Source organism: Pocillopora damicornis, chromosome 13 (genome assembly GCF_964200805.1).
Source record: "Pocillopora damicornis chromosome 13, jaPocDami1.2, whole genome shotgun sequence".
NCBI lineage: Eukaryota > Metazoa > Cnidaria > Anthozoa > Scleractinia > Pocilloporidae > Pocillopora > Pocillopora damicornis.
In genome coordinates, this window is record NC_142682.1 from 6,565,793 (window position 1) to 6,591,982 (window position 26,190).

Consider the following 26,190-nt stretch of genomic DNA (forward strand, 5'->3'; position numbering starts at 1 on the left):
CACAGATTAAAGTTGTAAATCAGCATCGGTATGAATAAGCACAAGACCAATCATAACTAAGTAAACATAGGAACATTCTGCAGGAGTAGAAATGTCTAACACACGAAATCTGTAATTTCACCGACAAGGTTTAGTTAAATATCTTTTCCACTGTTATTTTAGCTTCGCATTCTTTCTTACAGTTTGTCGCCTATAGGTGTCGCAGTGCGCTTATTGTAGCTTCTGATTGGTTCGTTTTACCTATTTAAGAAGCTGTTTCCAGTTTTTTCTCTCTATCTCTCTCTCTCTCTCTCTCTCTCTCTCTCTCTCTCTCTCTCTCTCTCTCTCTCTCTCTCTCTCTCTCTCTCTCTCTCTCTCTCTCTCTCTCTCTCTCTCTCTCTCTCTCTCTCTCTCTCTCTCTCTCTCTCTCTCTCTCTCTCTCTCTCTCTCTCTCTCTCTCTCTCTCTCTCTCTCTCTCTCTCTCTCTCTCTCTCTCTCTCTCTCTCTCTCTCTCTCTCTCTCTCTCTCTCTCTCTCTCTCTCTCTCTCTCTCTCTCTCTCTCTCTCTCTCGCTTGCGACCTCAGCACTTAAGAGCTGTTTCTGCTTCGGATGTTTAAGATCTAGCCCCACCCACCCACCAACCCTCCCTTTTCTCAGGTTTTTACGAGTGGTTTTTTATTTTATCTACTTTTGATACTGCTTTCAGGCGGTAGAGATGCTTACGTGGACGCGAGGTGCTTTAAATGCCACAAACTCGGCCACTGGGCAAGAGAGTGCACTGCCTCCTGGGATAGTCCACGAAGCGCTTATTCCGGAACCACATTTACCTCAGGGTACTCATACAGCCCCTGCAGACCCAGTCACGGAGCTCACACCCAACCCGGTGCAAAGCAGCAATGCTTTTGATGAGGAGGTTGCTGATATTGCTTAGGTACATTGCGATAGCGAATTGTTTAAGTTTGAGTTAAATACTAGTCCGCCGTGTGTTAACGTCAAGGGAAATCTTCATAGAAACGTCGAATTTTGAAAGTGTATTGGAACCCCAAGTTTTATTCTTAACGTTATAGAAAGGGGATATATGTTACCTTTCGTTAGTTTTCCAGAACCAGCGGTTTTCAAAAACAACAGATCGTCTCTTTCACATGTCGAGTTTGTTGAGGAGACTATTCAAGACTTAGTTGAGTCAGGTCGTGTTGTGGAAACCAAGGTACCGCCCCGGGTGGTCAACCCCTTGTCCGTATCTGTTCAAGCTAATGAAAAGAAGAAGCTCATTCTTGATTTAAGATACGTCAACAAGTTTCTTCGTAAGATGCAGGTTAAATACGAAGACAGGAAAAGAGCTATGTCTTACTTCGCGCGGGGTGCATATATGTGTTCCTTCAAGCTGAAAAGTGGGTACCACCACGTTGAAATTTTTGAGGGCCATCAAACATATCTTGGTTTTTCCTGGAAGCATCCGGTTCCAATCAAGTGAAGTTCTATGCGGTTACAGTTTTGCCTTTCGGATTATCGTCTATCCCTTACGTGTTCACAAAAATTCTTAAGCCTCTTGAGAAACATTGGAGGCATCAGGGTATTTGCGTTGCAGTTTTTTCTCGACGACGGATGGGGTGTTCGCTGAGCCTTTGTTTAGGAGCTACTTTGCATGCCTATTTTGCCCCGGGAGGTCGATGTAGTTTCTTACTATTATGCAGCATGCAGACATTGCGTCATAGACATAGGGCCGCTTATTAGAATCGCTGTCATCGCTTGCATCACAATTGCTAGAGCCGCTTTCCTGTTAACGTTGTTGTAAAATTTTGGTGGTATATTTTTTTCTTGCAGGTCGTAATTGCAATTAAAGCATGGACGGTGCTCCCTCCTACTATTAGACCGGATTTCAATTCTTTATTTAATTGTTTAGTTAGTTCCAGGGCGGATTCTACTGTGAAGAAATACCTTAAAGAAATAAGCAAGTTTTTGCTGTGGTGTAGAACAGGAAATTTACACTACCGTTGCCTTAGCATTCAGTTATGCAATCACGCGCAAATCCGAAGAATCATCGAGACGTAAATCTTTGCCTGTGTTATATACTACATTTGTCGGTCCTTCTCGCCTTAAGATTTTGAGCCCGCTGATACATAAAGAAGAGCAGTGGTTTGAGTCACTACATGAAAGGCGCACAGAAGTTCGCAACTGTGACCCGATACCTTTTGATGGCTTCTAGAAAGTTCTACGAATAATAATAATAACAATAATAATTTATTACTAAACAGTTGTATAGTACGAACTATATTAAGAATTCATTCCAGTTACCAAGACGAACCTTGACACCATGTCATATCTCTAACGACCGGGCTTGAGTGCACGTTTGCAACCTGAATAGTAAACCCAAAATAAGCGATCCTTATAGTAAGTTCAATGTACAAAGTAAAAATAATGCTCACATGCAATTACTTCTTTCTTTTATAACTTGTCCATGCATTTGTTTCTCTATTTTTAATGGAGTAACAAGTTTAAAACAAATTCCCTTTTGTACTGAAAAAAAGTTGAAAAATTACTGAGAGGATCCTCATTTACCTTAAGCTTATGAACTGAAAATTTTATTTCTAGTTAAAAACATGTTTTGAATTTCATTCCTGACCTCTTCAAGATGTTCGTAAAAAAGCTTATTTTGTTTCTTTTGACCTTCTCAGGAAACCAACACATTGGCCAAGATATGTAGACTAAATTCAGAGACGTGTATGTTAAATTCCATACGGCTGTCATGCAACACAAAGATTATTTAAAAGGCCGTATTTTGAAATAGGGAGACCTGAACATGCAATATAAAACATAGGAGTTGTCTAGGAATGACCTTTAGACTACTTGGATTGTAAAGTCTTTCGAATACTTTGATTCTTGGGTAGTCTTGTTAAAAAAAATTAATTTTATTTGCATATTAAAGAAGGGTGCGCATTAGCAGAAAACTACCAAATATACTCTATAGTTAAAATGTTCTTTTTTTCTTTTTAAATGCGGGGATGGAGGGGGAGGGGGGATTCACGCGCGCTAGCTGGAAGCGCTCGAGGGAAAGAGGAAGCGAGTCCTTCGTTCTAAATGACTACCTGAGCGAGCAAGATCGACCCATCTTGCCTAATCGGGATTGTCCGCGCAGGAAAAAATTGCCTCGAGGATTTACAATGTTTGCCATTTTAGGACAATGTCAACAATGGAGTTTTAAAAAGCGGCAGATGACTGTCAGAACAAAGAGAAGATGAACGAGTTCGGTGAGCCTTTTATTGTGCTATAAAAACCTGAAAATATCAAAATTAGAACACAGAGTTATGTGTCACTCTTGGTTCTTACTAAAGTGATACATGATTGTTATATGATAAATCCTTGATTTACCAAGCTTGTTGGGTCAAGATGGCTGAATGTTAGCCCCGTTCTGTTTTGTTTAGCCCCACTTTTGCTTTTTTATGCAGCTTGACTTCGTCCCAGCCACAAGAATGCAAAAAAGAAAAAAAAAACTGTGACAATGTCCTGCCATCTTATCCTCACGCTTGGCCAATAACGCATATATATATTCCCTTAGCTCCGGTTGGAGCATAGGCCATTAACCACTTCCGTCCTCCATCGGGTTCTGTCCTGGGCAAATCTTCCTAAAGTGGCCCAAGTGTGGCCCCAGTTTCTCATTTGGGCCTCTACACCTCTTCTCCAGGAGTTCCTGGGACGACCCCTCTTTCTCTTGCCCTGGGGGTTCCAACGTAGTGCCTGCCGGGTGATGTTGTTAGCCGGTTTCCTTAGGATGTGACCTATCCATCTCCACTTTCTCTTTGAGATCTGAGTTATGATTGGTTCCTCGCCTGCTAATTCCCACAGCATCTCGTTCGTTACCCTGTCAGTCCAACTGATTTTTAAAATTCGCCTAAGGCACTTATTGACGAAGGTCTGCAATTTATGGGACGTTTGCTTAGTTGTTCTCCACGTTTCTGAGCCATAGAGGAGGACTGCTTTGACATTGGTGTTAAAAATTCTAAATTTGGTTCTCCGTGAGATGACATGGGAGGACCACACTTTCCTCAGCGTATTGAAAGCTACTCTGGCTTTGTTTATCCTGACCTTGATATCTTCATCGGAACCTCCGTCAATGCTGACTACACTGCCTAGGTAGACAAAAGATGTTACTTCCTCCAAGATGGTATCCCTCACTTTAACTGGTCTGTTGTTGGTGCAGTTGACCTTCATAACCTTGGTCTTATTCACATTCGGATGCAGGCCTAACTTGATGGAATTAGCTGTTAGCCGTGCTGTTTTGTCCTGCATTTGTTGGTTGTTAACGCATATGTACTAAGTTATTTTATAGATGGACATAATGTTTTTCAAGCTTTTTCAAGTCTAAGGGCTTTCACACCGGTTACATTTCGTTTTACTTGTACTAAATCTAAACATACAAATAAAATCGATTGAGCGGCTCTAAAACTTATCCGAAAAACTTTTTAACGCGAAAAAAAAATAACACACAGATAAATTCGATCTTCTGACAGCTAAAAATGACCTAAAAAAGAAAGATTCTCTGGAGAAAACTTGACACTCAAATCCTTGATATTAAAACTTTTTAGTCCACAATCAGAGTTTAGCTAAATGCATACGTTTCAAAACTTCAGCGATCTAAAGACGTTTCCTGGATACACTTGACAGGATTAGAACAAGTTTTTCTTTGACACATGCATGATCAAAGCTGAGAGAAAAAGAAGCATCATTGGACGGCTCACAGGCAATCCGCTTCCCTGTCCTGAAAAAAATAAGAAAGATAGATATAAAGACAATATACAAATCATTTATTTTCATGGTTAGTTGACTAGATAGAGGAAAAACGTTTGCTGTCTTTAAAAAACAAATAAAAAATAAATTCAAAACAAACAAAAAAACAGAAAAATTCAAACACTGTCCTGCGGCGATCATGTCAAGTTGTAAAACATTGAGATTATCTACTATGAATTGAATGAGCTCTACTTTTCAAAGGAAAAGATGTAAAAGAACTTACGCGCCGCGTTACCAAAGACAGACGTAAATAAAACTCATCGATATAACACACCTGCTTTAAAAGAAGCTTTGAATCCCTTGTTTACAGTAGTGGAGTTTCTGTCACTCAGGAACTGAACCCAAACCATGTTCCCTTGACTCAGTATCGAGTTTGGCTTTGTATTTCCACACAGGCGTCCTGTCAGGATTGGACCAAAATGGCCATATATTCTTTTAGGATCACCAACTAAGATGGATGCTTCACGGAACTCAACATAATCGTTTTTGCAATTCTCACTGTCTTCCAGTTCAAATATATCGAAGTCTATCTGGACCTTCCGTCCCTCAGGGACGATTAAAATCCACTGTTCTGCGTAATTTGAGGGGTAGTTCTCAATGTCGACTTTTGGTGTGCCAAACTCAATAGTTTCATCTTCGCTTGCATTCAGATAGTTTATGCCACCCTCTGCAAAGTGAAAATAGTCCGTTACTACGTGAAAAATTAACGAAATCAGTAAAGGTTACATATTTGATAAAACAAATCTTATTTTACAATAATATTCTTAAAACGGAATCTTTGAAAATTTGCCCCATTCAACACGCCCTCAGTAAGTTTGCTAATGATCCAGTTTCAATGTTTGGGCGTAAGGCAGTAAAAAACTGGGTTTATCAGATATAGTCAAGGGTTGATGATAGACTTTCCTCGTTAAATTAATAGAAAAAGAAATTTTTTTTGTGGTTTAACTTTCTTAGTCAGTTGCCATTCTTTTTCTTCGCATTTTCGCGATCGGACTTTGCATCATCCCAGATGACATTTTGTCGTTGTATAGTAGTTTATCAGGAAAGGTACCCCGAGGCTTTTCTTTCACTATCTCAATATCAAAATATTTTGTGTTTTTTCCTGCTTTCTTGTTGGATTGTTGGCCTTTTGTTCGTTTTCTTGTTTGTTGTTTCTTCGGTTATTACCTACCTCTCCTGGACGCGGCTATAAAGGTAACATTAAATCCTGTGTGATGTACTGTGTCATCCGACACGAAACGAAGATAGACCGTCGGTGCAGAAATATCGCCGACAACTCCTGCTTCCCAATCGACGTTGAAGGCATATCCCTGTAAGTAGTTGTAACTATATCTTCCACAAATTTTTCGTGGGTGTAAATCACTGTAAGAAGACCTCATTTGAAGAGAGTCACATTTACATTCAGAGCACATTTCTACGTCAAGCCTGGGAAAAAATATCACAAACTAATATCATTGGCTTTCATTTCTTGCCAAGATTAATGTCCTGGAGAGGACAAATCTATACTTCGATTACTTTGAACCAAGAGATTATTAACTCTTGTTTGAATATATTTACTTACAGGACTGATTTTATGAGTTGTTATGGAATGTTATGGTAAATCTGAGCCGCAGAGGTTTGCATGTTACCAAGAGATAGTAAAATTATCATGGGCCACGGGGAAAATGTCTCAGTTTTTAATCTCTTGATGTTACTGTAGAGCGTCGACATAGGAAACATACCTTGAAAAACGATATATGATGTAGTCAGAGGTGTCTGGAACTTTAATTCGTCAACATTTTGTCTCATTCACACCATAATTACCTGACTCAGGGTACACAAGCGTTCTTATGGAGCCTGTGATGTTCGTTATTCCATTGGGACAAACTATTGGGAGAAAAAAATAGTAAGCGTAAATGCTGACTTCATTCCCATCTAAATTGTCTTTCACTAATCTGCAGTATATGCTGACTAAGCATGGATAGCCTGAGTTGAATTTTGTTTGTGAATTAGCCATTTCAGTTGTAACTTTTTAAAAACTTTTTTCTGTTTGGTTGCAAATTCGGTATTGTTTACAATGTGGCAACAGTAGTAGAACTTGCACTATATTTTACTTTGCGAGAAAAACTCCTAGGATGGATTCTCCTCAATCGAACTTGTCCTTCGTTGAGTGGCAAGTTGCTAATTTTCCCAAAATGGAGATTATTTGCAAAATATCACTGTTACATTCGAATCCGAATGACTCGAACCCTCGCGGACTCGAACTAGGGTGAACTATACTTAAGGAAATCTGTTATCTTATTAATCGAATGAAAATTTGGTTTTGTAGTCATGACTAAAGCTCGTTCCGTCTGTCCATAACTCCACTCAAAAAACTTACTTTCCGCCCGCACGATAAACTGCACTTTAGGCTCAGGTCAAGGCATTACACATTTGGGCGAGTAAATAGGAAGCCAAAAAAAAGAGAATGCATATACACGAGAACAGGAGAAATCATGCGCGAGCTCGGCATTACTTGTCTCGTTTGTCATCAAGTTATAAAGTTTCCCGGTAAAGAACAAAGCTGGAAAACGTGGGTCTAATATTGCCAGCTTCAGTTTCATGAACCGCTTTATGTCCCTAATATAATTATTGACTCTTTTGATTTACTGCAATGAAAACTTTGCGAATGGCGGATCTTTAAATAACGGCTCCATGTTAGCCCTATTTCTGAAAATCGATGTGCTCCATTTTCTTAGGATACCTCATCACTATACCGTGCAAATTTTGGCAGCATTGTTATGAGAAGTGTAAGACCTTAAACAGAAATCATATTTTGACATATTTCCATTGGTCTAACCGACTCTGTTTGAGCGACATCTCAAATGCTAAAATTTCGTATGTCTGTTAGCAAAGGAGACGCGAGCTGAATTCCATTGTGTAGGTGAGGGTGCAAAGATGAAATTTGAATGCGTGTATTGTACGCCCAGCAAGCACAGAATTTTAAGCATTATTTATTTTACTTCAAATGTAGATGGTAAAGCACTTGTGCAGGTGATTTCAGTTTTTGAATTAAATAGTTTAAGCCTTGAAATTTAATATTATGCTATCAGCTGAATATATTTATTCTGAATTAGTAGATTATACAGCAATTTATGGGTTTGTTGTCTTTGAAACTCACTTGAATTGCAGTGTCCTTTGTTGAAGAATAATGTTAAAACTGAAAAAAAAATCCATGAGTTACTAGGCTGAACTGGAGAAGGTAAGAGGTGGACTGCTTTCCATCTGTACGTTTTTATGACACAGCAACAACATAGGAGAGAAGCAAGAGATAACAATGGGACATATTTCCTCGTGACGAGAAGGGGTTGGGACAACACAGGATTTTGACCACGAGATGAAATGAAATCCAAGATGAAACAGAAATAAATTCGAAACTTAAAGTTCTTTACATTACAAACATTTTCATTAAGCGCGAAGCTTAAAAAGGTCGGCGTCTACAAAATAATCACCACAAAGCCGTAATTTCTAGGCTACCCTGTGTCTCGATGTTTCAAAATCAAGCTTCCCTTTCTCTCATTGATGTCATCAGACGATGAACTTTCACGCATTGGATTCGGTTTATTATGTCCAGCTTATCAAAATAAAATGAGCAAAACAATTGTATTTAATATTATCAGAATTACGAATAGACTCCTTGCCATGGTAAACGCAGTCTTGCAAGCTTGAGAAGGCGTTCGTCAGGTTAATCTATAAACGAGCTGTTTGATCCGTGTCACAGCAACATAAAGATTTACATCTTAAAGAATGTGAAATAAATTAAACTCAAAAGAAGCGCAAACTACTTAAACTTAAATTGCAAGCGAAAAAAGTGATGCAATTGCATCGCCTTTTCGAACAACGCGGATATCTGACAACTTACCAGTGATGGAAGCAGCTGTAAACAGCTGGTTAGATGTGAATACACCCATTCTTTGACACAGCTAAGTTCTTTTTGTTGATAACGGTAAAAGATCAGGGTATACTGAGGTTAGAATAACAAATGACCGCACTGTTGGTAAAATTATAGCAACCCTTTTATACCTGATATGTTTCCCAACGCAATTTCGTCTTGAAGGGTCACGGTATTAGGTCAGTTTGCTGTAACAAAGCTGTACAAATCGCGCATAGTTCAAATGTTTTGGATTCGCACACATAACATTCGTTCGCTTTTCCTTAGATAATTGCCTCAGGTTAGAAGGCAATTTTCGCATCGGTGAGTTTATAATCAGAGGGTAAAGTCCAATTCAAAGAGAAACACCTATGGTGTACGAGGTGAATGAAATGCAGAGTTTTTTGGCACCTTATAATCACAACGGCTGGAAGTACTTAATATATAAACAATTTGACAGTCTAGAACATTCCACAGTGTCAGTATGAATGAGCACAGGACCTCCTCGTTTACAAATCTGCTAGCTCAGGCAAACGCTTCTATATGACTAGTAGGGATGAGTGAGCATGCAGTAAACTGACCTTGGAAGATTGAACATTTCTTGACGGGAAATAAACACAAGAACTTTCACGAGAATCTTACAAATGAACAAAAACGAGTTCATTGCCTATGATTTAAGACATTCGACAGCTTATCTTCGAGCACGTGAACTAAAGTTTAAATTCAACTTACAAAGTTCACCAATGAAGGATGTTGTTCGACAACTGGACTCTAATAAATTCAGGTAGCAAATAGTACACATCATGGAGTCCCCCCCATTTCCTTTTCAAGGATATTTTGTTCAAGCTCCAATCATTCAGGTATGCAAACACGCGCAATTCCGAAGAATCTTCGCGAAGTAAATCTTTGCCTGTGTTATATACTCCATCTGTGGGTTCTTCTCAGATTTTCAGCCCGCTGATACGTAAAGAAGAGCAGTGGTTTGAGTCACTACATGAAGACGCACGGAAGTTCGAAACTGTGACCCGCCACTCTTTAATGACTTCCAGTAAGGTCTACCTTCTATATCAAGAATTCATTCCAGTTACCAAGACGAACCGTGACACCTTGTCATATTTCTGACGACCGAGCTTGAGTGTGCGTTTGCAACCTGAATAGTAAACCCAAAATAAGCGATCCTTATAGTAAGTTCAATGTACGAAATAAAAATAATGCTCACATGTAATTACTTCTATCTTTTATTACTTGTCAATGCATTTGTTTCTCTATTTTTAATGGAGTAACAAGTTTTAAGCAAGTTCCTTTTTTTACTAAAAAAAAAAAATAGAAAAAATACTGAGAGGAACCTCATCTACCTTAAGCTTACGAGCTAAAAATTTTAATTCTAGTTAAAAACCAGTTTTGAATTTCATTCCTGACTCTTCAAGACGTTCGTAACAAAGCTTATTTTGCTTTTTTTCTGACCTTCTCAGGAAATCAATAAACTGGCCAACCTACGAGGACTAAATTCAGAGACTTTTATGTTAAATTCCATACGGTAGTCATGCAACACAAAGACTATTTTAAAGGCCATATTTTGAAATAGGGAGACCTGACAAGGCAAGATGGAACACAGGAGTTGTCTATGAATGACCTTTGGACTACTGGGATTGGAAATTGGAAACAAAACAAAAGAATGGGGCTGGGATCGACATAAAAAAGCCTAGAAGTTTAATATGGGCAAAGTCTGGGTGAGGAAATGGAATTTAGAACTCACCCCTTTTTTTTAAGGACCTTCGTTTCATCGTGCCTAAGCGAAATTGTGTTAGTTTTTAAAACTAGACACATTAAGTTTCCTCTTTCTGAGCGATACTGGGATTGTAAACTGGAAACGAAACAAAATAATGGGGCTGGGATCAACTTAAAAAAGCCTAGAAGTTTAATATAGGCAAAGTCTAGGTGAGGAAATGGAATTTAGAACCCACCCCTTTTTTTTAAGGACCTTCGTTTTACCGTGCCTGAGCAGAATTGTGTTAGTTTTTAAAACTAGACACATTTAGATACCTCTTTCTGAGCGAAAGTTCCCGCTGTCGGCTCAAAAAGGGTCACATTTTTCAAAACTCAAAAAAGTCTTGTTACAGTCTAAGGCACCTCTGTTTCGAGGCTGCAAGTGATACCGCATCTAATTCTGTTTAATCGTTACTTTCTACTTTCTAGGGTTATCACTACTTGCTCTCGGATCCACATAGGGCGGCTATCCGCTTGCTTTTCGACGTCGTCCTTCTCGTTTTAGATCATCATGACAACCACAGCCAACAGTAAACAAACGAGGAAACTGCTTCCCGCAGTCAGGTCCCCAGCGCTTGGATCAATGGAGCTTGGAGTTGTTGGTTTCAATGATTCGTCTATCAAACAAGATGTTTTAATGTAACATATAATTTTTTCCTTAGCACAATTTAACATATAATTTACGCAAGTGAAGCGTAAATGTGTAAAAGTGTAAGTCAGTTTACTTTTGAATGACCGTTTCACAGTCAAGTACTGATTCTGTGACAGAAGATGCAAAACTTCAAACAAACTAGATAAATATCTTCACGTTTCAATCTGTCTTAAATTTTGTTAAACAAGAAGTTGTTAAGCGCGGCTAACAAAGGCTTTCAACAGAATCTAAAAGAAATGAGACATACCAGAAACAGTATAAAGCGTTTGCATTCCACCGACCATGTGATCGTTCACGTGACAATGAAGCAACCAGACCCCTACACTATCAGGAATCATCTCCACGGTAGCAAAGACTCCTGGGAAGAGATCGTAAACATCTTCGCGGTGATAGCCAACATGTTTCTGTTGAAAAATATTTGAATTGGTAAAATTTGAAGAAATGTTCGTAAGAAGAAGAGTCTCCTTAGAAAAGTGCTCTCTTCCAAAAATTTACATGCCAATTGATGAACAAGGAGACTATTCAAAGGCTAAATTTGCTTACGAGTCAAACACGTTTTTCATCTGTCACGTGAGTGCAGGGTTATTAGTAACGTTTTCCATAAGTGGCTGCAGGTGGTGTAGTACGCGGCTGTTCCCAGAAAAGGTGCCGTGAGGCCCCTTTCCTATATGGAGGTTTGGAAGCGTGCTCCCCAAGAAAAGTCGGAAACTTCGGGAATGTAATTTCTAGTATTGTGGGTATAAAAAAAGAGTGCTGGTTGCTCAACAGGTGGTAGTAAAAGGTCTTAAGATGGTAGAAATCTGGTAACCAGATTTAGTTGAAAACTCTGGTGTGGGTCAGAGAAGAAGGACTAAATCTGAGTTCCCCACTAATGCAGATGAGCTCTACTTTACAATTTTTTTTCTAGCAAGAGCCGTTGAAGGAAACAGCACAGAAATTTTACTTAACAAGAGAACCTGTACGTCAAAACTTGTTAGGGCTATAGTTAGTGAAGCGCACCGGTTATGGAACCCAGCAGAATTTTTTGCTGTCTTTGTCAGGTGTTTTGGAATTGATCGCGCAAAATATTCGATAGCATTCCAATCATGTTAAAATGGCTGAGAAATGGAAACATCAAATTGATTAACTAATTTCTAATTGTATGAATGAACACAAAAACGAAAAGGTCTAGAGGCTACCGACATAAACCTCAACACCGTTGTGATTTTGGTTTTCGCTTGCAATTGCCAGAACCATTCAGCTCTATAAACCATGCTTAGACCTACATTTAAACAAGAATATAGGTGGCTACTATTATCTTTAGGCCAGGATATATCAGTTATTTTGGTATAAATTTCATGGTCACTTACACGTAAAAATGTTTGACCGTGGAAATGGACTGTATGCATGTCGACCTCGTTACCCATACCAAGTAGGTACCAGTCCACTTTCTCATTCTGATACATCTTAAAACCGTCCGCGTTGGCAAACACAAAACCATTCACCCCGTGCATCTTGTTACTCTCCTGGAAATCCTCGTTATCTTTGAGCTGATCTTTGTTTCCGGGATTCTTGCAATATGTGTCAATGTTTTCGTCCAAATACCAACTCTCGTTTTCATCAAGGACGGTGAACAACAACGCAAACTCGTGATCTACATCGCTTCTGGAATTTGTTGCTGTTAACGTGTCCTGAATTTTTTTTCCCAAAAAAACAATAGTCGTTTGATCAAAGTTAAAACTGAGTGGAATCTCCCCCTTGTTACCTAAACACTAGCAAAGATATGACCTGAAGAATGAATGATACGCCCCTATTTGAGAAAGAAAACATGGTCAACTAAGAGAGGCCTTCGAGGTCTTAATGACCCGACAGCTCAGTAGTTCAGTTTGTGAAGTGTTGTACCGTTTGCACGCTACTTGCCCAAACATCAGCAGCGAATACAAAATAACTTAAGGACAAATTTGAACGAAAATGCATGTACATCGATAAGTCGGGCCAAAAGTTGGCGCGATTCTGTAGATTTGCATACCATTTTAACCTCTCACCACCACCCCCCCCCCTCCTTTCCGTCCCTTTTTTTTTAAGATTGCCATAGTTCTATGCGAAGAATAATGGCCAAACTTACCTTTTTGCATATGACCAGCGGTCCCACCAATCCACTGTTTGTGTCCTTTATAGGATCGACGTCAGAGTAATAAGCCCACGTGACACAGGTTGGACCATTTGGTCCAGGACCCGCGCGTTCAGGAACTTGCCATTTGTAGATGAAAATTTTGCCGGGATTAATTGCGTTGTCGATTTTGTCACCTGGTGATGTCTCATCGTCATAATTTGAACCCTCGTTTTTTTTCCTGCGAGAAACCAAGGTTCATGAAAGAAATTAGATTTTCATGCCATCTGATTTCTCAGTTACCCTAAAGAAAAAAATCCGGTCAAGGCTAGAACCCGGGACTTCTCGAACTGAAATGCGGCGTACTAATACTACTTCCCCTCAACAACTTCAGCACAAGCCAGTGTTTTGACTTACGTGTAATACAGTCCATGTGGATGCATGGAGAACTTTCTGCTGGCCATATTCTTAAAGGTCACCTCGATTGTGTCTCCAACTTCGGCGTGTAACATGGGACCCAGTACCCCGAGGTGCTTCTCAGCCTCGGTCCTCGTTTTCTGTCGGGTAAACTGGGCACTGGTGTATTCGCGGTATAAAACTTTCTTGTACTTACGGCCAATTCGATCGGCACTATTGACAGTGAATGTAGCAGCCTCTCTGTGGAAAACGGGAGAAAAACATATGGCCATACAAAACACTGCTCATAGGAGTTATATAAAACTGAAATGTAGAAAAACCACCTATTTTCACGTTCAATCTTCTCTTTGTATTTAACCTCCTAACCCCACAGATTCGTTTAGTTTTTCCTCATTTAAGCAGCAATAAATTGTGCGGTGTTACATGAATCCATTGGCATTCGCTAGATGTTTTAAGTATCTAATTTCATCACCTCTTTGCTGGTGAATGTACTGAATTTGCGGGGAGAAGATGAATGTTAATCGCTTTGGGAGTTTCAAGATATACACTGAACTGATATAATAAAATACGTGTCATGAGGTCAAATATCAGTTGTTTACCTTTTTAGCGGTGTTTGGGATAGAAAGATACTCTATAAGGCACAAGCTATCAAACTAAAATAAAACTGTGCCTCTAAACTTAACCTATAAAATCAAAGTGGGCAGTCAGGATAGAAATTGGCGAAAGACCCCCAGTCGTATTTTAAAGTGATTTCGACCTTGTTGAGAATAGATCCATCTCTAGCGTCGAGAGTAAAAAATCAGATTAGTGACAAAAAAGGCCACAACGAAAAAACGGATAGAATCCGTGAGGTTGCGCTCATCTGGGACCTCGAGAGGAGGGTTTAATGATTACTGTGTTGCGTGACAAGCGCAACAGATAACACTGTACAGTGCACTACATGACAGCGTATACTAACTCGCTATCTTTCAGCGGTTTTCCTTCCAACACGTCTCTTCCAGTGGGCGCGTAGTCCCACTCCTCCTCAACTGCTGCCACATAGTATCGTCGAACAGTCCCAGGAGGCTTTGTCGTGGGCACTTTACCGCAAGGTTTCACCTTATATTTCGCCTGCATGCCAGCTGAATAGTGGTCGTTGGTCCTACAAACTATCGCCCATTCTCCTGGGTTATCAGGAGTCATTTGTAGTGTAGAAAACACCCCTTGAAAAAGAACAAAAAAACTTGCACCATACTCCCGGTCGCGAACCCTTTCAAATTTGTGAATATCGTTTCCCATTTAAACATAAAATCCGATCCACTAAGTTAAAAAAGGTTTGGTAACTTTCTCTCATCCTTCCACCGCCTCGATTAGTTGCGTTTATGCGGAGAAAAGTATTTTACAATTGGTGGAAATCGATTCTTTTTTTAATTTATTTCATTCTGACTGTTGTTGATTGTTTCCAAAATTCTCCGCACAGTAAGAGAAATTCGTTCAGCGAGGATTAGTAAAGAAAAAAAGACAGTAAAGGAAAACTAAAGCAAGTACGTCGACTAGTGCATAAACGAGAGGAGATTGGTGAAGACCTCTTACGACCTCTCACCTCAGTTCCATTCTTCGCCCCACAGATATTTTGCTGGGGGCAAAAACTAACCGATACTCCGCGGGGGGTGGGTGGGTATAACAAAGAAATCTGCTCACGTCGAGGTGTGGCAAGGTTAAAACCAAACATATAGAAGGCACCTAAATTGCAGATAGAAACCAACTTCACAAGTAAACACCGATTTATCACAGTTTGGTTTCATCGTTTTCCGTGCCAACTGCAGAAAATTAAACTAAAAGAAAGCAGACGGGCATCGCTTTCCTTCTTTCTCTCTGCTTCATTACCTGGCAGGAGGCTGACTGTATCCTTCATCTGACCGTTTTCAGAAAAAGTATTTCCGTAAAAGTAAGCTGTGTGCATGTCTACTTCATTTCCGAGGCCGATCAAGTGCCAAGACACTTTGTCCCCAAGACAGACTTCTAGATCAGGAAGGTTAGCGTATAGATATCCATTGATACCATGCATCAGGTTGCTTTCAAGGTAATCTTCATCCTCTGCAAGAGCCAAGCAGAATATATAATTTGAGATGAGGAATTCCGACGAGCCACATTTAAAAGCTATCAAATTCGGGCAGAAAAGCTGCATGAATTCATGTCCGTCTACTTATCTGCCTCACTGCTAGTCTACTGCTGGTTTTTTCCTCCCTTTTTGACTGCCCGCCTATTTTTCTGTCTATCTGTGATTCCGTCTGCTTGTTTGTCTAGATCTCCCTGTAGTGTTTGTTTTATTGTTGGTGCGTGTTCTACATAATGGCCCGGGAAGCCTTTCCAGTCTGAGAGACGCAGACTTTGGGACAGATCGAAAATATTATAACTTGAACTATGTTATAGAATTTTGCGCTGCCATTATGTTCACGGAATAGGAAGTCTAAACAAACATTGCGAAAAGAAAGAAAGCAAAAGAAAATAAAAAGAATCACTTATGTCCGAAGCAATCAACCCTAAGACCACTGATATCGATGAGGATCTCAGCCAATTACTGACGATCTCGGCGAATAACTAAAGATTAAAAGCGACCACAACTAGCGATTGATCATCGCTGTCAATCAAGGTCGATATTGGAAGATAACTGACGTCATTGACGATCAAAGTCGATCAGTAACGAGCTCTGACGATCACTGACGATTCTCGGTGATCCTCCGACTATAATATTCTCCGTACCATCGTTAATTTTGCTAGGATCATTCGCTCTCTTCTTGTTCTCCTCATGATACCAAGAGGCGCTTTCGTCGGTTACAGTAAGCAGCAGCACGAATTCATGGTCGATGTTCTTTTGTGTGTTGTCGTCCTTCAATGATCCGTTTTTACAAGTCAGCAGTGGACCAAAAAGACCTTGAAAGCAACAACAACAAATCAACAATGTTTTAAAGAGTCTAATTCCAAGTGATCCCTGAAAATTAAACAATTTATCATTAAGTATTATCAACTGGGTTGATAACGTAAATTGGCCACCGTAAAGAGCTTAAAAGCTGACGTTTCGAGGTTAGCCCTTCGTCTATCGCTCTGACTAAGGGCTAACGCCCGAAACATCAGCTTTAAAACTCTTTACGGTGGCCAATTTACGCTATCAACTCAGTTGACAATACTTAATTACCCTGTTATACTCTCCCACCGACGCAGCACCACATTATATTTAGAAACTTACCCCCTTTATTCATTGACTCATTTGTAGACACGTTCGTCTTCAAAATTTCTAAAACACAGTTGACGTTCATTTTCAGTTTACCTAAGTTCCAGGGTACTCAATACACACTCACCAGAATAAGTGTCTTTAACTGGATCCACACTGGAATAGTACAACCACGTGATGCACTGAGAGTCACTCATACTTGGACCCACTTCCTTGGGCACAGTCCACCGGTAAGTATACTTCTGACCTGGTCGCACAATATCGTCCGCCTTTTGAGCCCCGGATGTTCTATCTTGGTACAAGGCTCCCTCATTTGACTTGTTGAAGAAAACTCCATGCGGCTGAATACTGTAGTTGTGATTTGCCTATCCAAAGAGCAAAACTAACTAAGAAACAATGGCGAAAGGTAGGTAAACATTACAATTCTTTTTTCTCTCAATGCGGGACAAAAAAACTTGGGAAGACTCAGGGTTTTATTCCATCATAGAGAAATTTTTCCTCAACCCACAGATGATTCGCGCAGGCGAGGGTCGAGAGAAAGCTGGGGGGTAATGGCCCACGAACACATTGCAAGACGTCTTCGTTCGCGAACACTACTCGAGATCACATTTTTCCTATGTAACGTTTATCCTGTGACTTGAGGTAGGGGTTTTTTTTCGGGTGGGGGAAGGATGGGATTTACCCTACTTGAAGCACTATGCAATTGAGCCTTTCCTTCATTGCGCTCTGTGATTGTTCAATCATCAAAACCTGCGCCATTCTCTCCACCAATCCAACTTCGACTTGAACTTAATCCAATTGTAACTTGATCTCTTGCATCCTCATTTCAAATTGGCATGGTTTTGGTTTAAAAGCGAAAAGCGTTTAGTTCCCTGAAAGTTGTTAGTTTTGCCACAAAAGTCAAGAAAGGCTTTAGAAAGAAATCACATCCCAGCTTTCTTACATTGTTCTTAAACACGACCTCGATCACATCACCAACTTCTGCCCGGATCACAGGCCCAAGAAACCCGAGATGTTTCGGTTTTTCCTTCTTCACGGAAAAAGTACTGTCGGTATACTCCTCATAGGACGCCTTAGTGTACGTTCCACCGATTCTGTCAACACCTTGAGCAAAGAACACAGCTGAGCCGCTGACAAAAGAACGAAAATGATATGCGTTACTATCAACAGTGGTCGTAGTGGGTCACACAGTTGCTGGAAAAAACAGCTTTACATAAGGAAAGAATTGAATGAAAGGGGATAAATATTAAGAGAAGACTGGAAGCTACAGTTGAGTGTAAACAAAAAGTACATTCTCAATAAAGACAAACTCGGAAGAGAGAGAAAACTTTTTCTCAGCTTACATATAAAACAGTAGAACTATTGTAGCCAACTCCTTCGAACAACCTACATGTTTCAGTGCCAAACAGTTCTATGGTATAATTTCATTTGTATGCAACAGTTTCAAGTAAGTACATATGCTATCGTAGATGAATGTATGCATTTCTTGGAACAACGTTCATATTCCAGTGCGAAACAGTTCTATGATATATTTTTATTTGTATGCCACAGTTTCAAGTAAGTATGTACTCCATCCTAGATGTATGAATGCATTTCTTGGAACAACGTTCATATTTCAGTGCGAAACAGTTCTATGATGTACTTTCATTTGTATACCACAGTTTCAAGTAAATATTCTATCGTACGTGTATGTATATATTTAATCAAGGTTTGGAGAACCTTCGGAGATAACATTCATATGAGGATATCTCTTAAAAGACCAATTACCAATCGAGTGTCGAAAGTAATCCGGAAATGAAATGGTTTTGCTTTAGTCCGCTCCCACTCTGTCAATTACTCTTACTTTTTGATTGGTTCAGAAAACTCGCGCCTCCCTCAAGCTCGACCAATCAGGTGCAACACGAAAACCAATTACGATTTGGTCACTCGCCCTTCCCGCGCTTGTTTCTACCCTAAGCTCTCATTGGCTTCTTATGATATTTTACCTTTGTTCTAATTGGCCACGGTATTTTCTCTGTTTTACGTCAAACGCCATTCAATCGAAAAATCCTATTCACGTACCCAATAAACTAAAATCTAGTCCCTTTGTTGGTTTAAAGGTAATATCATAATCTCTGCCTTTATACAGTGTAAAAAATCCAGTTACGAAAAAAGAGGCTAGAGTCCAAACTCCGTAGAAAATATGTATTAAACTTGTTAAATAAACCACCACGTTTGGCTAAAATAAAAACTCCGAAACTTCTTAAAATTCCAAATAAAGGAGTAACAGATTTACGCGAACGAAAGCTCAAAAAAAAATTACTAGAACTCCGCGAAAACAAACTAAAAGTACGCGAAAAATGTCGACGTCGGTTTCCCAATGTCAAGGTTAGAGTTCTTTGACGTGATTGGCTAATTTGTGAATTCACGCGCGCCGCGCGTGAATACAAAAAGAATACAAAAGGGGGAGAAGAAGAGAAAATTTGTTACTTGAAATTTGAAAAGAAAAGAGGTTTTCTACATATAGGCAGTTTACCTATCGGGCTTAGTCAAACTCTGGCCATCCATGTTGTTCATCCCAGTTGGCCCATAATTCCAGGGTACCTCGTTTGCTGCGATGTAGTACCTCCTCGTTTTCCCGCCACGCACCGTTGGCACGTAATCACTCTTACCATTACACTTCGTGACGTTGTACAAAGCATACATACCAGCGTTATAATGATCGTTGACGAGGCAATTCAACATCCACGTTCCGGGATTCAGTGCCTTCATAGTTGCCGTCACGAAAGTTGCTGGAAGAAGAGAAGCTACATCTTTGCGATGACCATCGATAATGAACGATTGTCCGTGAAAGTAAGCTGCATTTGTGAAAAAAATAATAAACATCAAACAAGAACCAGGGACAAGCACAGTTGCTACGTAATTAGCTATATTTCGTTGAGGACCCACTGGTCCATAAATGGTCAGCGGAGAGCTCTATACCCAAAAAGTGTGGGTCCCAGTCCTAGCCGGGTTTTGGTGTCAGTTGACACTTAATATGGTGAAACCTTATTGTCGTATCAGTCCATTGGTGCGACCAAAGCTTCCAGCGGTTTCTGTATTTTGAAGCGACTAAGAAGTCTAAGAATACTAGTCTATCACAGGTTCCCCAAGGGTTTCAATTGGAGCCGGTTACTGGCGGTCTAAACTCCCTCCCTTCCATAAGACCTCGTCGTCTCTTAAGCCTGCGAGCGAGCAGGAGCCCAGAACGCTGGAAATAACACTTCAGTGCTTTTAGATTTCAATTTGTTTGTGAATGAGCATGTTCCCCGACCCCTCTCCTTTTCCGGGCACACCCCCCATCCCCACTTACACAATCGACAGCCGTTTATGGAAAAAGTTACTGAAAACCCTAGTGACTCCCCTCCCCCACTCACGTAATTCGTCAGGTTCCCCATCTTGTAAATACCAATTTCATCATACTCCTGATTTGAGAAAAGCGATAAAAAGCGAGTTTTTTTGCCAAAGAAGTAACACAAAGTCCCACGAGGGCTCGAAAGAGAACGCTGTTTAGTAGGCGAACTATCAAGTGGAGAGGGCCAGCAAAATCCTTTCGACGTCTTAACATAAACATTACTCGAGTGTAGACAAGGTTCGAACCCTTTTACTTAAGCTTCTTGACAAACTCACCAGTGTGAATGTCCACTTCATTTCCAATCCCAGCCAAGTGCCATTTGACAGAATCTCCCAGACAAATCTCCAGGCCGGGCAGATTTCCGTAGAAGTAACCGTTAATGGCATGCATCTTGTTACTCTCTTGAAAATCTTCGTCCTCTGTTTTCACTCCCGAAGATTCATTACAAAATTCGTCGATGTTCTTCTGAAGAAGCCAACTTTCATTTTCATCCAGCACCGTGAAAAGACCAACGAACTCCTTGTCTACTCCTTTGGGTCCATCGTCAGATAAAGCTCCCTTCTTACAAGTCAACATGATTCCTGAAATAATTAAAGTAACAATCCCACGCTTTAGCGCAAGATTCATGAAGCGAAGGCCAGCCCAGAACAAAGTCGCGACAGTTTTGTACCTGCTATCCACGATCAACCCACGTCTTTTCAATTTGACGGGGCGAGATCACTAAAGCGGAAATATCGATAGGTGAATAAACTAACAAATGAGTAATCAAACAAAATTTAAAGGAAAAATACGGTCATCGCATAGATAGGCATGCAACGCGTACTAAAGACAGACAACGACATGAATTGACAAAGTTGAATCAATGCTAGTACAATGCTAGTAGTAGGCAATTGCGCAGCTACCCAACATGAACCTTAGCTTGTTATAAGTTGAATGTTGTTAGGTTAGGGGAGGGGGTAGTTGCGCAGTTGCTAAGATACTGACATTGATCCACAAAGTTAATGAACGAGAAGACATCGTCATCTGACTCACCGTCAAAAATGGTAAAAGACTAGATTTTCTTAATTTCTCGACTAGAACATAATCTTCAATAAGTCAGTTCTATATCTCCTACAGTCCTTCCCGCAAACAGTTTTGTTTATTTGCTGGAATTGTTTGGTTGTTTCTCTCGCTAGAGCTTTAAGGCCAAACAAAAAGGAGATATTTCCTTGAAAATGTCTTATTGATTATCTCTAACACTCTTCGACCTAGCTGCTTAGCCATACATTGTACATTGAGCTATTTATCACATAAGATTACCTAGCAGCCCAGTGTTAATGTCCTTGTGAGGCAACACATGCGAATGATAGATCCACGTGAGACAATCATCGTCGCTGTCTGTTGGCGCGTGAGCATTCGTTAGCTTCCAATTGTATATGTGACTTCCGCCAGGAGGCACGTGATCATCGTTCTTGTTGCTCCCAGTGGTCTCGTCTTCGTATAAAGCACCTTCAGAGTCCTTCCTGTAGAAGACCCCGTGTGGATGCATCGAAAAGTTCTGACCGGCTGTATTCTTGAAGTGGATCTCAATCGTGTCTCCCTCCTCGCCCTTTAATATGGGCCCTAAAAAGCCGAGGTATTGTGGGTGGTCCATCTCCTTGGTGTAGGTACCATCTGTGTACTCACGATAGAGCACCTTGTTGTAAACGCTCCCTATTGTGTGAGCACCTCTTGTGGTGAACACGGCGGCATCACTTCATAGTGAAAAAAAAAACACAATGGAGTTTGCTTTTCTGGCAAAACTATAATATCCTCTACCACAGAGATTCTTTATGGTGAGGTAGGCCGTTATTACAATCAGCATCAAAATTAGTTGATACATCATGTTTAAAAGTTCATTTTATGAGTTGAATAACACTCCTGTTTCTACCACAATCTTTATCATTGAAAAGACCCTCCCTCGGGAGGACGGGGCGAATAGGTTTATTCAACTAGGGCAAAAGAGATAAAATTGAAGTAGTTGGGTGTTGAAAAGGTAAATGTGTCAACACCTTTGTCGCTGATTGTAGGTTCATGTGTGACAAGCGTCGTGCATACTGGGATCTGAAATGTCAACAGCGTCATGTGTACAAATTCAACGAGAGAGATGGTAAACTTTTGAGCTTCGTAATGAAAGATGTACTAAGTTATGGCGTAGCTCAAGATGGTGTTTACAGCTCAGTGGGAGAGCATCGGAGCGCGGAATCCGTAGCACTAAGGTTCAACTCCTCAGAGGGACCCAGATTTTGTCTTTGTCCCACGTTCACGACAAGACGAAAAAATACCTTTCTCTCTTTCATTACCGCGCTCAAAATTGACTACCTTCCTTCTTCCATTACATCAAAAAGGTTGTTTTTACGAACACAAGCAGCTTACAAAGGAAAAATCTTGCGAGTCTATGGACGGGCTGCTAATTGGGGAGAAAGGGAACTCATTATTTATCACCAAGGGGCGGGGGGAACGGAGGATTTTGCGGGGATCACGTGGTTTTCAGGGGGAAACGGAGTGGGATCAGTCTTCGCCAACTGAGTACAGAGTGGGGACAAGTAAAAATTGAGTGAAAATAAGGCGGGATCATACCAATATCACAAAGCCTTATGGGAAAATCCAATACATTTAATTGTGGCTCAAACAAAATCCTCTGACCCTACCCCCACCCCCGGTCCCTTAGCTTCTTCAAAACCCTCGGGGAGGGAGGGGGTGAGGGGACAACTCTCGATAGACATGCTAACTCGGGCACTTACAGTTGCCTCAAATTCTCTTAACCCCACTGGTGATTGGATAAATTGTACGTGGGAAATACAGTGCGCGTCAGACGAAATCGAGAAGATCGAGATCAGACGAAGAAAGCACGAGAGAATAATGTCGGTCCGATTCACTGAGCGGAACAGAAGCTTTATATAACTGTTCCATTTAAATTTTCTTGAGAAAAGATCTGTTGGTGGTTAAAAATGTCCAAAACCTACTGAAAACAGCTACCTTTCTTATGCAAGAATAAAAACAATTATAACAATCGTGATCGAGGCTGTGAGAACACATTCTATGCTTCTTTCGAGATGCAAAGGGAACGAGTTGAGCGATTGACTAACATTAGCTGGCGAACATATTTGAATGTGTACTAGACACCAGTCATTGATTTGTGGGCACTAATTTCCCATCAGACGTGGTCTTATTTGACAAGCTAGGCGCTTAACTTCCTGAAAATGCCTTATCAGATACATCACCGTACGCATGCAGAACTTATTATGATTATTCCATGCTGGAACGCTTCCTGCTAAAGTCTTCGCATATACTATAGCGGTAGCGAAATATCAACTCGCTTGATAAATAATCAAACATATGATACAAAAAAAGAAGTCAATTTTGAGCATGGAAATTCTTCACGACATTGGAAATTATTAACAACAAAATGCCGAAGCCGAAGTTCGTACGAGGGTAGAGGGTGGTTGACTCAATGTCCAAACTTTCGCGGTTTGGTTATATCAAAAGTCACGTGACACCACACATGATCTCGCTATCCTCTGCAATGTAAACAGTTCATATTCCCTTTTAACCGGAAGTAACTGGGTGCGTTTCAGCCTTCGTTTGAGAGGCTCAAAGTACTTCTAGCTGCGCGCACTTCACTCGACTTGCAAGGAAAAGGTCTCACCAAAGATTGCTTGGAGCTGGAAGGACTAAAATGACCCGAAGCATTAAGGAAATTTTCCCCCCCAACTGATTCCGTCACGATCCGTCGAACGCTTCATTCGAATAAAAATTTTTCCTTGAAGGGGCACGGGATTGCATGTTGAACGGAAGGAAAAATGTTGCTCGGAGACGTTTCATGATAGTGTTATGCTAAGATTTTGCACAATCAGGAAAAATCTAATCAAAGACGACACCTTGTAATTTTACGCTATTACTGAGTTGTAAAATCACATTTACAGATCTCTATCGAAATCTTTAATTCTAAGAGGAGTTCAATTTGTAATGCAATATCATCGCACACAATTTTTTTCACCGTAGATTTGCATATAAAAGAAATTGAAGGTCTCCTTGCGTATGGTATTGAGCTGCAGGGAATGAAATGATCGAAGGTGTACGAAAAATCGCAACTTTGAACTCGAATAACACGGCGAATACCACGTGTAATTATCATTTCCCACGTCAATTGAACGTGAAATGTGTCATGGATGAGAAATTTCAGGGAAGGGAATTATTGCACCGCGAGCGGTGTTATAAATCGCTTCTCAGGAAAATATCTTACAACATTAGTAATAACCTGATCATGATCATGATATGAGGCGGAAGCTTGCATGTTACTACTCTCGAAATCTAACCGCGTGCGTTCACGTAAAATTAAAGAAAATACCGTAATCACCTATCTTCGTCAAGCTTCAACCCTTTCACGTTGTTGTAGCCACTCGGAGCATAGTCCCACTTTCTTTCAACTGCTGCGATGTAGTGTTTCCTGATCTTGGACGAAACGAGGTTCATGTGTAGAGAAACTGCACAAAATATCAACCAGATGAACGCTGTATTTGACTTCGCTAACTTCATAGTTCGTCGACTTCGTCTGCGTTACTCAAAATATGTTAGTTCCAAGTGACTTGCCGCTGAAAAGTCGTTCAATCTGATCGAATTGACCTCAACGAAGAGAGACTCAGTCTGGCGTCTGAAGAGAACTGGCAATCCGGTTTAACTCGTAAATTCTGTGATCAAGTTTCCCAGCGTGCTGTTGTTTGGTGGAAAATCAAACGAGACATGACAAACGACATCTGATGTAGCCCAACCCCGGAAACACAAACAGTGGGTTTGACTGTCAATCTCTTTAATTCTTAAATTTAGTAGCCTTTTAACTTTAACAGTAATTTCTTTCGGATAATGTCTTTTATTGACGCTTGAGTGATTTCTTCGCTTGGTCAGATTGTTTTAAACACCAAACAAAGAGATACCTGCATAGCTAACACCACACAAGAAAAATACGGGCATTAGTATTAAATTTATTTAAATTTGAGGTTCTGAGGTATCTGCGGAAAGTTGTTGCTTTGAAATGTGAGATCGATTCAAAACGAATGAGACATGGTTTTACTATATTTGTTTAATTTTTTTTTTTTTAAAGAAACCAAGCTTCTCGTTGTCAAAGTAGCTGTTCTTACCACCAGCACAACCATCGGCTAAACCAAAAAAACTATTGTGGTTTCTAGTGAACTAATGGATCACCTTGTAATGTGATACACCTTTCACCCTGCTTAACAGGACCAGAATATGCATGCTAAAGGCCGCGCACTGATGCATAAAGAGGTCTCTGAATGGGTCGGCATGTGTAAAAGGTAACGTTTGTGCAGTCGTGGGGCAAGTCCCCTTTAATTTGGGCGGGCGGTCGGGAGAGGGGAGAGTCTGCTTACTACGGAACTGAAAAGAAAGTGAGAGCTAACGCGTAGTGAGTCCTCTGCAATGCACGCGCGCACCCCACGCTCATACCACTATAAACAGTAGGTTAAAAAAATAATGAAAAACAACTGAAATAAATCATACGATTAATTCAGCTTACCAGCAAGAAGGTCTTCCCTGTCGGAGCTTAACCAGAAAGAGCAAGAGGAAGTTGTTCTCAAATCTCAATTATTTAGAACCGACTTATGGCGATTGAACCAAGGGAACCTACATGATGTTTTACCCGCAGCTAAAGCCTTGTTCTAAGATGGTTAATTTTGTGTCAGTAATGTACTTTCCATCTCCACCCCTTCCCCCCCTCCCGACCCACCTCCCGCAATAAGTACCAGTAATAGCGAGAAGTCGCGCGTGTCTTCTCGCGTGCGCCTTGATCCTACCCATCATACTGATGTTGTCCCCATTATGACGGCAATAATTTTGAGAATAATGGTGGGGCAAAAAGTCAAGCGTTATATCGAATAATAGTGCAAAAATATATATAAAAAATAATGCACTGCGTATTGCCTGTTTCGATTGACGCTCGTAATAAACGTTTTAAAACTCGTCTACCTTTGTCTATTGCTCTATTTATTTCATC

At 40.4% G+C, this 26,190-nt stretch overlaps 1 protein-coding gene and 1 long non-coding RNA gene across 2 annotated transcripts; both read right to left on the reverse strand.

Annotated features, from left to right (window-relative positions):
* Positions 1–5,564: 5,564 nt before the first annotated feature.
* Positions 5,565–9,091, reverse strand: LOC149035229 (uncharacterized). Its single transcript, XR_016182583.1, has 3 exons — positions 7,904–9,091; positions 6,486–6,630; positions 5,565–6,189 (listed from the first exon to the last, which is right to left on the reverse strand). It is a non-coding gene; the product is annotated as an uncharacterized LOC149035229 (long non-coding RNA).
* Positions 9,092–9,876: 785 nt separating this feature from the next.
* Positions 9,877–24,980, reverse strand: LOC113683744 (hephaestin-like protein). The gene is made up of 14 exons (XM_027201025.2): positions 24,541–24,980; positions 21,462–21,895; positions 20,438–20,743; positions 19,305–19,626; positions 17,733–17,919; positions 16,917–17,154; positions 16,321–16,491; positions 15,445–15,654; positions 14,537–14,780; positions 13,579–13,818; positions 13,177–13,402; positions 12,422–12,742; positions 11,320–11,476; positions 9,877–11,037 (listed from the first exon to the last, which is right to left on the reverse strand). The coding sequence occupies exons 1-14, from the start codon at positions 24,717–24,719 to the stop codon at positions 10,922–10,924; spliced, it is 3,351 nt and encodes a 1,116-aa protein (XP_027056826.2). The 5' UTR covers positions 24,720–24,980; the 3' UTR covers positions 9,877–10,921.
* Positions 24,981–26,190: the final 1,210 nt, after the last annotated feature.

Excerpts from the sequence above, each read along its gene's own strand:
- LOC113683744 (XM_027201025.2), bottom strand. The coding sequence starts at position 24,719 with ATGAAGTTAGCGAAGTCAAATACAGCGTTCATCTGGTTGATATTTTGT. Across the intron at positions 13,819-14,536 it reads AAACCGCTGAAAGATAGCGA|AGAGGCTGCTACATTCACTG; the intron begins GTTAGTATACGC and ends CGTTTTCCACAG. Across the intron at positions 11,477-12,421 it reads ACGGTCAAACATTTTTACGT|AAACATGTTGGCTATCACCG; the intron begins GTAAGTGACCAT and ends ATTTTTCAACAG.